Source organism: Pagrus pagrus, assembly GCF_965226575.1.
Source record: "Pagrus pagrus genome assembly, chromosome: 7".
Lineage (NCBI taxonomy): Eukaryota > Metazoa > Chordata > Actinopteri > Spariformes > Sparidae > Pagrus > Pagrus pagrus.
The window spans coordinates 32,063,482-32,076,526 of NC_140191.1; the positions used below are offsets into that span (position 1 = coordinate 32,063,482).

General features: G+C 40.5%; 1 protein-coding gene across 4 annotated transcripts in view; it reads right to left on the reverse strand.

The window, feature by feature from the left end:
* grik2 (glutamate receptor, ionotropic, kainate 2) overlaps positions 1-13,045 on the reverse strand; it is a 303,295-nt gene that overhangs the window by 156,276 nt on the left and 133,974 nt on the right. For all 4 annotated transcript variants that reach the window (XM_084357024.1, XM_084357025.1, XM_084357026.1 and 1 more), the window contains exon 7: positions 12,799-12,972. In XM_084357024.1, the coding sequence (XP_084213150.1) occupies positions 12,799-12,972 (174 nt within the window). The remainder of the gene's footprint in view (positions 1-12,798; positions 12,973-13,045) is intronic.

Consider the following 13,045-nt stretch of genomic DNA (forward strand, 5'->3'; position numbering starts at 1 on the left):
TGAGTTTTAAGTCTTTAAGCGAAGCTTTGCTAATTAAAAACACTCCTACTCTGTCAAGCATACTAATGCCAAGGCCGTGAATGGACTGTAGACATGACTATAAGGGGAGCTGTGCCATATTGCTTTAGAAGCAGAATCCACTGTCCCATGACTAAGACATACTGTCAAGAGGACTAATAGTCTTAACACTCAAGTGAATCTGATGAGTTTTTCCCAGCAAGCAGATAATGAGCAGAGAAAGGAATCTGCTCTAAGGAGCCTCTGAGCACTACTTGGTAGAAACTTTCTCAGCCTGGGTGGGATCAGGATGTTGGCACAGTGCGATGAGATGAGTTTAGAATTAGCTGTAGGCTTTAATATGGTGAGTGCGCTGGAATCTGAAACAATATACTGTAGTGTATAGAGGCAATTGATAAGCTGCCAGCACTGACCTAAAGCAAGTGTAAACATAGTGCTACGTAGCACAGCAGCCATTCATCAGTTTCCAAGGCTCTCAGAGGTTGTGACAAGCAGAATGGAGGTTAGTCCATCTAGTGTGCATCTAGCTGGCACCAAAACTCTCTGTCAATATGTGGACTGTACATATTTCTCAAATGTATTTCTATGGCTAACAATCATGACACACCACCATCACCACCACTACTCCTCCTCCCTCCCCACCACTGTGAGTCAATAACCTCTGAGCCACTGCATGTAGCTTGGTTAGACTAACACTGCACACTTTCAGGAACATTGCACCATGGGTAACATATCTAATGATGGCTCATGGCAATGAAAGACCTGAAACCAGCTCATTACAGACCAGATGGAATGTCACTCCCATGGCCACTCTCAAGGAGAAGTTTAAAGACGAGTCCACTGGCCTTGAGATCACATTTTCTCCCTTTAATTGTATGGCTTTTTCTTAACAGATGGTATGTATTGTTGTTTTTTATTTCTTTATGTCTTTAATGTATTTATTATTATCATTATAATTATTATTATTATTATTATTATTATTATTATTATTATTATCTTTAGATACAAACATTATTATTAAGATACAAACACACAATTGTTATAGTAGTGAGGTACAAAATGGCAACATTTGCCTGCAGAACAGCACCATTGTATGCTGTGTCAGTGTGTGTGATAGAGAGGCATTAAGCCACGAATCTATGCATTTGTTTTTTAATTGTTTTGATCTCAGTTTACGTATAGACCAAATAATTCTCGAGCATGTAGGGGGGCAGCCAATATGGCACTCCATTAGTTTCTTTACTGGAATGGCATCATATACCCATTCAACACAGTTCTTAACTACTACAAACCCCATACAAAACAGCATCCCGGATCCTTCCTCTGAGAATAGTTAATGAACCAGGTGTCGAATCAAATATACAGCCAACGCTATTCTCATGCCCATGCTCTCAGCTCAACATACAACTGGAAACAAAACCTGGATAAAAAAAACATTTAAAATGTTCCTATTGACCTAATTTTTCGAGGGAAAATAACCTTGACAATACACTATGGGGAGTACTGTATTTTCTGATGTAGCGTTCTCATGTCTATTCAAATTACAACTGAATGTCCTGTTACCAAGGAAAAATAAATCATTCATCAATAATTGATGTTTTGTCAAACCAATATGCCAAAAATTCACCAGATCCAGCTTCTTCTTTGACGATTATCTGTTTTTGTGTGTGTATATATATATATATATATATATATATAGTATATAGTATATATATATACTGTATATATATATATATAGTGAGAGAGGGATAGATAGATAGATAGATAGATAGATAGATAGATAACGCTCTGCCTAACGAGTCCAGAGACACTCTTGGGATCCATAATAGCGCCTCCACACTCTTCTGTTGTTGTCAGTCACATGGCAATGGTGTAATCGAACAGAACACCTCTTAAATGATTGGCTGTTTGTGTGTCACTCATGGAACCTATGGATTTGATAGGCTGTTTAAAAGAGCCAGGGAGGGAGCATGCTTGGGATTTGTCTATTAAATGATTGGCTGTCCATGTGTCACCCAGAGAATGCTCCATTATCAAGGGATATGACAGGTTGTTTATTAGCTGGGCGTACTTGTTATGTACTTTTTGATGTCTACATGCGAAACTATCAAACATTATGAACTATTTTCTTATTGCTATCAATGACGTGTCTATTTCCAATACACTGCTATAGTTTTATCGGCCAGTCCTAACCAAATATAAACTGTACATAGCAGTGGGAGTCACAACAACATCACCTCTGAGTTCCACCCCCAACAACTGTCTCTCAACACGGACAAGAAGAAAAGTACACCCAACTGCTTCTCATTGGCTCGTGTAGTGTAACTTTTCCTCCTTATGCTTTTTTTCACAACCAAATTAATTCAGTGACCCTCCAATAATATTGTATCCAATACTCCAAAGCGTAGATATAAATGTTACCTGATATTTCTTTTAAGACTGACAACATGGATGAAAAGGCAGAGCAGCCATTCCTGCAGACCTGCCAAAAACAAGCTGAGCTGAAGCCCTGTTTGAATCTGCAGCCCACTCCTGAAACCCTGTCATGCTGCTGTACAAACTGCAGACATGAAAGAAAACATCATATTATCTGAATACATGTTTTTGCAGATAACTGTGGTAATAAGTGCTTATTGCTTAAAAACCACTGTTTAAATAAAGCACAGACCTTGAGATAGCCTGTAGCCCAAGTTGGTGAATGTGTAACAGTCATTAAATGTTGGCCAACAGTGAAGTTTTACTGTTATATAATAGCATATTATTGCAAACCCAATTATTGTTCTTCCTTTTTGCTTCCTGATTTTCTCTTGTACGTACACTTGACTTTAGTTTTCAATACACTACAAAAATGATATATACCAATACCCTTAAGATATATTCTGATAAAAAATGAATCCACTCTATGTACCACTTCATACACATCTTTTCTGTATGCATGATGTTTTATTTGACAACAATATGATCTTGATTGAAATGTAAATATAATTCTATAAATGCACAGCATACATTTATCATACAGATAATGACACTTTGGAAAGGGTTAAGCGTGTTTCGCTACACTTTCAAAAAGAATATAAAGGAAATGGCTTGCTATGTTGCATCAATTTGAGGGTTTCTAGTAACACTGGATTACCAACCACGTAAAGCTGGCAACTGCTTCATTTGTTTAGTGATGTGCACAGCTAAAGTGCAAATACAAATGTCATCACCTTTGCAAGTAGCTTACTACAACCCATGATAATGAGAAACAAGGTCTGCATAGGGGGTGAATTGATGAGTCAAAAAGAAGACTTCCACCCAGGAGAACACTGTTCATATTTTTACTTATGCGTATGTAAGGCACTCATGTGAGATGGTGTGTATGTAACTTAAGTTGGCTAAGTAAAGCACTTATTGTATTCGAAACCATGATATTTTCCTAAACCTAACCAATTACTTTAGGGATGAGGACGTGTTGTAAAAGGTGAGGGTAATTATTTTATTTTACCTAATTTTGAAGAGTTGATATTTTGCTTACATTTTGCAATGCTCTTAACATTCACCATGTAAGAATAATGGTTACATTGTTTTTTCTCGGAAACTATGTGTTTACAAACTACAGTTTAGATGCTTCAGCTGTGGTTATCCATATAAATACTAAATGGCCACAACACCAACATGGCTGCAGAGCCCAGCACGGTTTCCAGAGGATGGAGTGGGAGAGCAAGACTTGCTGGCAATATGTCACTATGTCCCAGTGGCTCACCACAGTGCTGAAACAAACTGTAATTTTAACAGGACAACTCAATTGGAAAAAAAGGTAAAATTGTATTCTTGATACTGGTTCCCAAACCTTACTGGTTGTGACCAGTTCAACTAGAGTGTTTCTTGTTTGTTTTTTAAAGAAATAAAACATACATTTTAAAAAAGATTACATATTTTCCTCTCCTGGTGAAAAGGTTCACAATCCCTCAGATGACGGTGTTTCAGATGGCAAAACTACAAGCTTCAACCCCTCAAGTCAGCGTTGTAGAGGGCGACTGTCTCCCACAGTCCTCTGGGCTTGCAGTAACCCAGCAGACACTAAGTGGCCCTCTGGGTGAACTCTGTGGTACCAGAGTCACTGCTCCTTGTCCTCACCAGCGCTGCCAAGCACCGCCAGTCTCTGCGCATGTAACGCCAGCTGCCGGAATAATGTCCCAGAAACATGTCACAGCCAAATTCCTTCTGCAGCATTTGGACAATACCAAAGCCAGATCCAAGTCTGTGAGCCAGAAAGGGAGAGGCAGGGAGATGGCTTGATGCACACAGAGAAGCAGATGGAATAAACTAAGCTGAGAGAAGCCCCATCTAAGAGGCGGAGAAGGGCACAGTCCAACGGCATCATCCCAGTGCAGAGTGTGGGGTCGCAGCCAAAATGTGGAATAACCAAATATTAGTCTCCCCCTAATGACAACTCCTTCAAACAGCTTGAACCCCAGACAAAGGCTTTGGAAGCATTTCAAAGCCACAGCACCAGCCTCATCAGGGCATATTTCACAATGAAACACAACGGAAAACAGTGAGGCCAGAGAGTGGATCATGTTCAGGGTATCAAACAGCCACACGGGCAGCTTCCTGCGCTGTGAACCTGCCTGGGTGCTTTGACAGGTCTGAGGTCAGCACCCACAAAGTCATCCCCTCCAAACCAACCTGCAACCCCTCTGACTCACTCCACCCTTAAACCAGTCCAGGCCATGTTCCCCAGCCTGTTCTGCCTCCCCAGGAAGTCTCCAGTGAGACAGAATGAGTGACAAGTTGGAACAGGAAAAGGCAAGATAGAGACGAAAAACCCATCTCTCAATCCCTCCACCAGCCTCGTCCTATTCCAGTCCACTCATCTCTTTCTCTGCCAAGTCTACACCACCACCACACACACACACACACACACACACACACAGAGTAAATAAATTCCTCTTTAACAATTTATCTGCCGGAAACAAAACCAGTTCATTCCTCAAGAGAAACTGAAAACACAGTGACAGACTGTAAAATAACACATAAAGTTTTTTGATTTAATCAGTTTGTAAATATTAGTTTCAAATTAAAATGAAGCACTGTTAAATTACAGAGATGAGTTATGTCTTCTTTTATGCTTCTCTTAACTGGATTATGACATAACATACCGCTAATTTTAGTATTAATTCCATTCCAATACCTAAGTACAACCTGCACTTGCTGCACTGCTGTACGGCATTTAACATTATATGGTTAGACTACTCGGGTTCAGTAAAGTATATTGCTGGACACTGTAAAGTGTTCATTCAACACAGAGTGTGAAATATTCTGTATTGGCATTTGTTATTGTATTATCTTTCTACAATGGACTCTGTGGAACACTGAAAGTATAAAAAACAGAAGCTCTGTCATATATATATAAAATATATATATACACACACATACACACACACATGTGTATTTTTCACTGCCGCTTTCAGCCACATCTCAAAGCCTTCATCAGCAGATGGAGTTTGCTCAGTTGCCATGGAAAGGTTTTAGTTATAAATGATTGTTTTATTAATATCACTTGAATGAAATTCCATGCTTAAGTCATAACTTAACAATCTCAAAGATAGCTGAACAAAGTCTAGTTGTAGATTGGGACTTCATGTTATGGCTACAAGCTCCCAGATAAAAAAAAACAAAACAAGAAAAATAAGTGAACGTTGTGATAATATTGTTTTGTTAAATTATCATATTCATATTATTTGATACAGGAAATGTTTGATAGTTAAAAGAGAAACAAAAAAAAAAATACAATTTGACCATTACTACAAAAACAGACATCTCTTTTCCTGCCAGACAGTAAATAGAGACCACATTGGAGAGGATTATTATTATAATGCATTTATGAGCCGATCTACAGTATTTACGCTCTAAATGGTCTTAAATGCTCGATAAAAATGAATTCATAGATATAAAATACGTGGTGTACATATAAGAGAATGTAAGTAGATTTATTGGCAGCCACATAATAATTGTAAAGTGCTACCACATTTTTGGCTGCTAAGCCTTCAGCAGCGCTCCCTGCTATTTAATAACATATTTCTCATCTGACTCATCCTATCCTTTCCCGGTGTCCACCATATGTCTGTTTGAGTGATGCTCAGATAATATGAATCCTGGAATACGTCTGATTTCTGTGACATTTTTTATAACTCTGTTTGGATCAGACTTTAAATGATATCTGTCAGAAAGGAAATAGCTTTCCATCACTGCCCCATTTAAATGTACCCACAGGTATAGCATATTTATGGTAATATGGGAATAGAAATGATTCATCGGTGATGCTGTGGCTCTGAATACCAACTTCTGTTTTGGAGCTGCAACAAACAAAGAGATGACCTTGATGACTTAAGGGTCAGCCAGTTTGCTCGGACGAGGCTAAAAGTTAACGTCTCTGCTTTCCAATTTATGACAAAGAGATAAATGCAAAAATTACAGTCATGCCTGAGTGTTTTTTTGAACCTGTTTCAATTTTGCAGGGCGCACAATGAATCAGACAGCAGCTTAAGCAATTAACAAGGAGAGACATTATGGTAATGAGAGCGTGGAGCTTGTAAGGTCACTCTTGTCGCGCATGTTAAGCCATGACTCAGGGCAGGGATTCTCCGCCGCCAGTTTAATTGAAGGCAGCATAAAGGAATGATGCACAGAATTAGTTTACCTGGTTTGTCACGCATGGACATGTGCTGGAGAAAAGAAAACCAAAGTTCATTGATTTATTCAATCATCTTCATGACTTCATGCAGTGCTACAGGATGCAGTTTGGGACTGCAGTGGGAAATACTGCAGCTCGGTGTGAACAGACTACCTGATCGGGCAGGTAAGGTAGGTGAGAGTGAAACAATGTCATCAGACATCTTCAAAGATGTCATGAAAAACTATGAACAAACACTTCACTGTTTGATTTTGCGATCAAGTTTGTATCACAGACATATCACGGTTGTCAGGACTGTGGGGTGTGGTTGAGAATCGCTGTGAAAAGCTAGTCAGTGGGCATGAGTTAGAAATGATCTTGTCCAAGGTCAGGAATTAACTTTAATGCTCAGCAGAACAGTGTTTACTAACGCAAAGGATGTTAGCTCAGTTTGAACTGGATTACTATAAGCTTAGTTACTGAAGGTGTAATTTGTTAGAAAAAGCCAGAATTCGAAGGTAGCTCCAGAATGATAATGTCGGCGGCATTTTTACTGTCGCTCTTCAGTTGTAGCGACTAGCTGCCGTGAGCAAGTAGCTCAGTTAGCGGTGTAGCCAAGTGGCCCTATTAGCTGACTTCCGTCAGCTGGTTTATATATATTATATTAGCTGATGGATGTCAGCTTGTAGGGTGGGGGGGAGTTACTGGGACTCCCAGTTGACACGCTTGGCAGGGTTGGGCTGACAGCCATCGACTACTTATCCCTGACCATCGTAACATTGTGATTTAAAAGGCTCCCCACCAGAGAGCACAATCGGGTGGCGTGTCCCCTCACAGGTGCTGCAGGGCAAGAGTTGTTGTTGTTTGTGATATGTGGGGAGAGGAAATGAAAAGAAGCATGTTGCTGCTCAGTGCACTAACATTATTTCTCCATGTCCTGTTTATTATTTTCTTATTAAACCAGCTCAGTGAGGCGAACCCAAGACAGTCGGTTCAATTCGTGGCAGCAGTGTTTCTTTTCCTGCGGCCGCTGTCTCTCTCAATCATGCCGTTTTTACAAAGTTTTCTTAGCTTAGCTTCCTTGGCTAGTCGTCCAAAGTTGTTCTATGCATACCAGGCTGATCAAAGCTAAGTTACGGACATGCGGTTTGGACACGAGGGTGCTTTTAAATCTGGCACGGTGATGTATGTTGTTGGTAACGGGAGATAGTTTCCTCTGCAGAGTGAGACAGTTGGAGATTCATGTCAGAGCAGCGGTGGGAAACAGCGGTGGCTACAGTGGTGAGCTAATACACAACTGCTGCCTTAAGACAACACTGAGGGGACACACTGCCTCAAATTCATAAACAACAATGTCATCGTCCATCACAATGTTTAACTTTAGACATTTTCATATGCCAATTCGGCAGACATCACCCAACCCTAATGCTTGGTAACCAGACTGGGACTGAACACAGCCTCTGAGACTGACAGATTGAAGACAGCGGATACAGTAAGGAGGTGATATACTGCAGCTCTAACCAGGACTATGACGCCATGGACAAAAGGACATGGCAGAGGAGAGTGAGACAGTTGGGCGACAGCAGTGGGTGAAGAGGGTGTGTAGAGCCTGAAATGTTTTTACATCTTACTTTGTGAATTGAAGATTTATTTCGACCAAACCAGAGGTAATTGTGGAAAGACAAACAAAGACTGTGTTGGTGAATTTTATTTTGCCTATGTTAAGTTTGAATTTAGTGTGTTTTACAATGAGTTAACAAGGTAGTTAAGCTCGTCCTAGTTTGGTAAAAGAGAGAAACTTGAATCCAGATGGCCAAGAATAAATTCTGGCCGTATCTTACAAATTTCCCCTTAGCACACAGGGATGAAGTGGATTTGTGCCGGAAAAATATTGATACAAATGCTGCATGTCACATTTTTCTAACAGTTTTTGTAACCTAACTCACGTATAGGTTACATTTATTCCCAACTCTTCAGCGCGAGTGGCGGAGCTGCACTGCTCGGAAACTTGCTCAGGAAACTTGCCACAGAGCCTTGCTCCCCAGGTGGTCTGCCAGCATTTCTTTGTTCAGGTCAGCTCTGCTCCTCCTCGACTCCTTTCTAATCACAGTTAGAAAAGCACAGATTTTGCCCGTTCCTATTTTTGGCGCTTACAGGTTAATTATTTATTGAGTGAAATTTTCAAGGAGGTGCATCATTTATTTAGCAAAATAAAATAAATAAATCAAAATATTGGCTTCAACAAACCAACCGGCAATGGGTTGAGCCAATTGCTGATAGATGACATATTCGTCCGATCGCCCAACACTACAGCACAATAAAACTTTGATAAAACAAAAAGAAAAAAACATGCCACCAGACATTTAAAAACCTTCGAAGGTTGCACCTATGGATTTTTTAGTGAAATACATGTTATGTTATTGTGCCCAAGAGCAACACCACATCCTTAAGTTCCAAATCAGTGATGTTCTTAAAGTTGGAGTGTGCAGTTTCAAAAGTTCAGCAGTGGTGACTAGGAGGATATTTTATAGATTCAGGGGCACTGCTGGGTTCACTTTAATTGCATCATCAAGATCAGATACTTCACATTGCTACACACTGAACGATACCACTGCTGCCACTACTGACTACCCAGCAAAAGCTGTGCTCTTAAAGCATAAAGTCAGCAACTAGCAAGTAAAAAATCAAGACATCTTACATAGCAAAATCCACAGATACATAAGCTGCTTATCTCACCAATTAACTACAAGGCTTAGGTCCTGGTCACAGAGAGTGACAGAGAAATTCATCTGTATCATATTCTCGCAAATTGACTTGCATAGGAATTTAAGTGATATAGGCCGTATCCAAAATCACTGCTTATTAAATACCTGGTGCACTATAATTACCAGTATGTAGTATGAAGAGTTAGGACCCAAATGCAGTACACAGGAAACCAGGAATAGTTGATTGTGGATTTTATTGATCAGACTCAGCAGGATCAGAGCAAGGTGAGCAAAATTACTGAAGTGTCTTAACAAAGTCTCTGGTGGATTTGCTGATATGGCAGACAGAATCGGGCAGGATATTAGCTGGGTGCGCCGTGCACTTAGTCCAAACACACTTGCAGCACAGAAGAAGAAGAGTTACAATACCAGGCAGACGAAGGCAGGCGACGGGCTCGTGAAGGCGGAAGCCAGCAGGTGAAAATGCACAACATACACATACACAAAACAGTAAGTGAAGCAACACAGCTAGAGTCTCCATCTGCGGGAAATCCCAGAGAGACGAAATGAAAAAACTCACTCTGCAGTGTAGCTGGGGAGATTTTACACCACAGGCAAAACAGTATCCAAAGAAATAACTCGTTGAAATTACCGTTTATGTATTAGATTTCTGAGAAAAAAATGCTGATGTGACCAGCTAATGTAAGCGGTCTTGTCTATGTCAAGATTGATAAAATGTTTGATTGCATAGGATTTTATTGTAGGTTTTTGCCAGCTGCCAACAATACATTTTGACGGGAGTAAGTAGCAACTTGCACATTTTAGCTTCATTTTAGCTTTAAACATTACAGCAACGTTGGCTCCACACATCCCATTATTACTCTGCAATAAGCCGTACTGTTCAAACTGCCATCCCAAGCACTAAATGTGAAACAATGGTGATGAGAGGAGAAGCAGTGAGGGAAAGTGAAGTCTCTGAACTGTTCGCTCAGTGCAATCTGTCATGATCTGCAAGTCCATAAGTTACAGCACATCAGCAGTTCACTACTTAAGCACACAAAACCGTAAATACTGCACACAAATGAAGCCGTTAATCAAACGTTTACGGAACCTTTCACCATGTCAATATGCATTAGCTGCTGACTGATTGCCATTTGTCTAATTAATCAATCCCCACCTTCAAACTCATATGCCATTAATTCACTGATGAGCAGGGTCACAGCACACTCCTCACACACATAAATCTTCACCTGTCATTGATCTAAAAATAACCACCCAGATCTGCTCGCCGGGTGATCTCTGCAGGAGAGTAAAAGAGATGAATATAAACACAAAGATTGTGAGAAAGATCTTTGATTTTCATGTTTGTCCATCTTTATGTGGACTTAAGACATCAAATTGACTCTCGGACTCCATGTAGCAGCGTCTGCTGGAATCTAGTGGCTATAAAGGCACTCTGAGCTTTTTGTGCTCTGAAAAGGTACAGTTATTACACACACAGTCCATTTCAGGTCTCAAGTGGGTAACAGTATTGATTGAGCCACAAATCCAACAAAAGGGGCTTAAACTGAGTAACACCCACTCCCCAATATCAATCCAGAAACATGACTCAGCAAGATCTCGCTCTTTTAGGGGAAAAGAAGGGGGGAATCTGTTCTCCAGAGGTAAGCCACTGTTTTCAATCAGCAGTCAACATGTTGCCGCTGCAGCCGCCAGTGCTTTCCAACTGGAATCAGACCAAGCGGCTCCATCGGCCTCACGTTTAACAGCTCAACAGTCACTCTGGGAATATAACACAAGGACTCTGATTTCACTTCTGCCTTCCTTTCACCCACTCTCTGTCTTCTTCTTCTTCTCTTTCTCATTCACCCCCTTCATCTCATTGCTCTTCTCTCCTCCATTACTCTATTTTCCTTCCCATTCCTTGTCTCTGGTGGGTTGACTTTTTTTGGCAGGGTTCCCAGATAAGAGTGGTATGAAAGCAGTGTGGAGGAACGGTTATTACAGGCAGTGTGCTCTGATCAGAGAAGTTTCAGATCACAGTGACAGAGAGTCTTCATATCACACCCGAGGCCCTCTACTCATGGCACCAAGGTTTTCCATCTGACTCCCTCAGGATGACTGGGAAGTTACTGTAAGAGAACCCACCATACATCCACCCTAACAAGTCTATTATGTCCAGAACAATGCTTTATATCTTCAGTGACTTTATGGCTGTAAAATCCGGCAGAGTTAAAGTGGAGTAGAACTCGGAAATTCATAATCTTTTTTGTAGATTGGTCCATTGTGGTAAGTTTCAGTCGGCTTTACAGTTCTGTATCAGCAGAGTTCTGAACAACTGACACTGCCAGCATTTCTTGAAGCATCTCTGAAGATATTTTCCATTCGTCCATCTGAGAGAACAGACACACTTCTACAAACCTCTAAATCTACACTGGCTCAGAGAGCACTCACATTCAACAACACACAAGGCTCTCCATCCTTTTACACTCCAATTCTATGTTTGTTCTCCTGCATGTTTTCACCTCATGTCCACTGGATGTGACTTGGCTGCTTTCACATCTCTGTTATGTTGTCAGTGCCAATTCAAAGTGTTTCAGAGGCAGAGCATCTATAGTAGTCTGTGCATCAGCAGCCACATTTCCAGCCTTATTTGGTTTTACTGACTTGTTTGGGCTTCAAAAATATATTGAACACTAGTTTGTAGCTCATTCATGATTGATGGGTTGACACAGTATTTCCTGAATAGTAGAAGGAAAAACCTCCTCCTGCTTCACAGATTTTGTCAGGTAATTGACAGAAACAAACAAGATTGTTTTTTTTACTTATTTACTTAGTTGAAGACATTTCAGGAAAAAATATAATGCATCATCAATACTGCACATTTCTACAGTACTCCTCAACTAAAGAGTAGCATCACACATTTGAACTTACACTTGACTTTGTTGTCTTTCTGGAGGTAATGTTCCCAATGAGCTTCTTTTAGCACTCTTCACTTTTTACCTCAGACTGCTTTAGTGAAGCCATTAGCAGACTGTATGTAGATTAACCTCTAGACCAACATGCATAACTCAAACATTTTCTTGGCGGTTAACCGATTAACTGTTAACCATTGACAGCCCTAATCATAACATAGCCTAAAAATATTGCAATGTTATTGAAAAGGAAATATTGCAGACAACAAGCAAGTATCACTGGAGCAAATGGATGGAACCGGAATATGAATCCCTAAATATACTTAAATGAACAATGAGACACAACCTCAAGTGAGCGGATAAATGCCATATCATAAAAACCCATCTCTGACAAAGTGTTAATTGATTCCAGGAGTTTGTGACTGCAGCAGATTGATTAAAGGATGGATAGAGGGATTCATTTACAAATATTTTATTCATTCGTTTTGTCCATGAGACTTACGGTCATGAAGCCGTCCAGTAGACCAGAGTCAGGTTTGGGTGGAGCCTGAAGTCGCTCCATGGACCACTTCTCGATGATGGAGGCCACCTGGCTGTTCTCAGTGTTGAGGATCCTGAAGCCCGTCATGTTCACACCACTGTATCGGTAAGGCTCTACATCCAGTGCAAACAGATCCTGGAAATAAGGAAAATACATTAGAAACAGGCGAGAGGCTCAGCCCAAAGATATGTACCGAAATCAGCAGGGG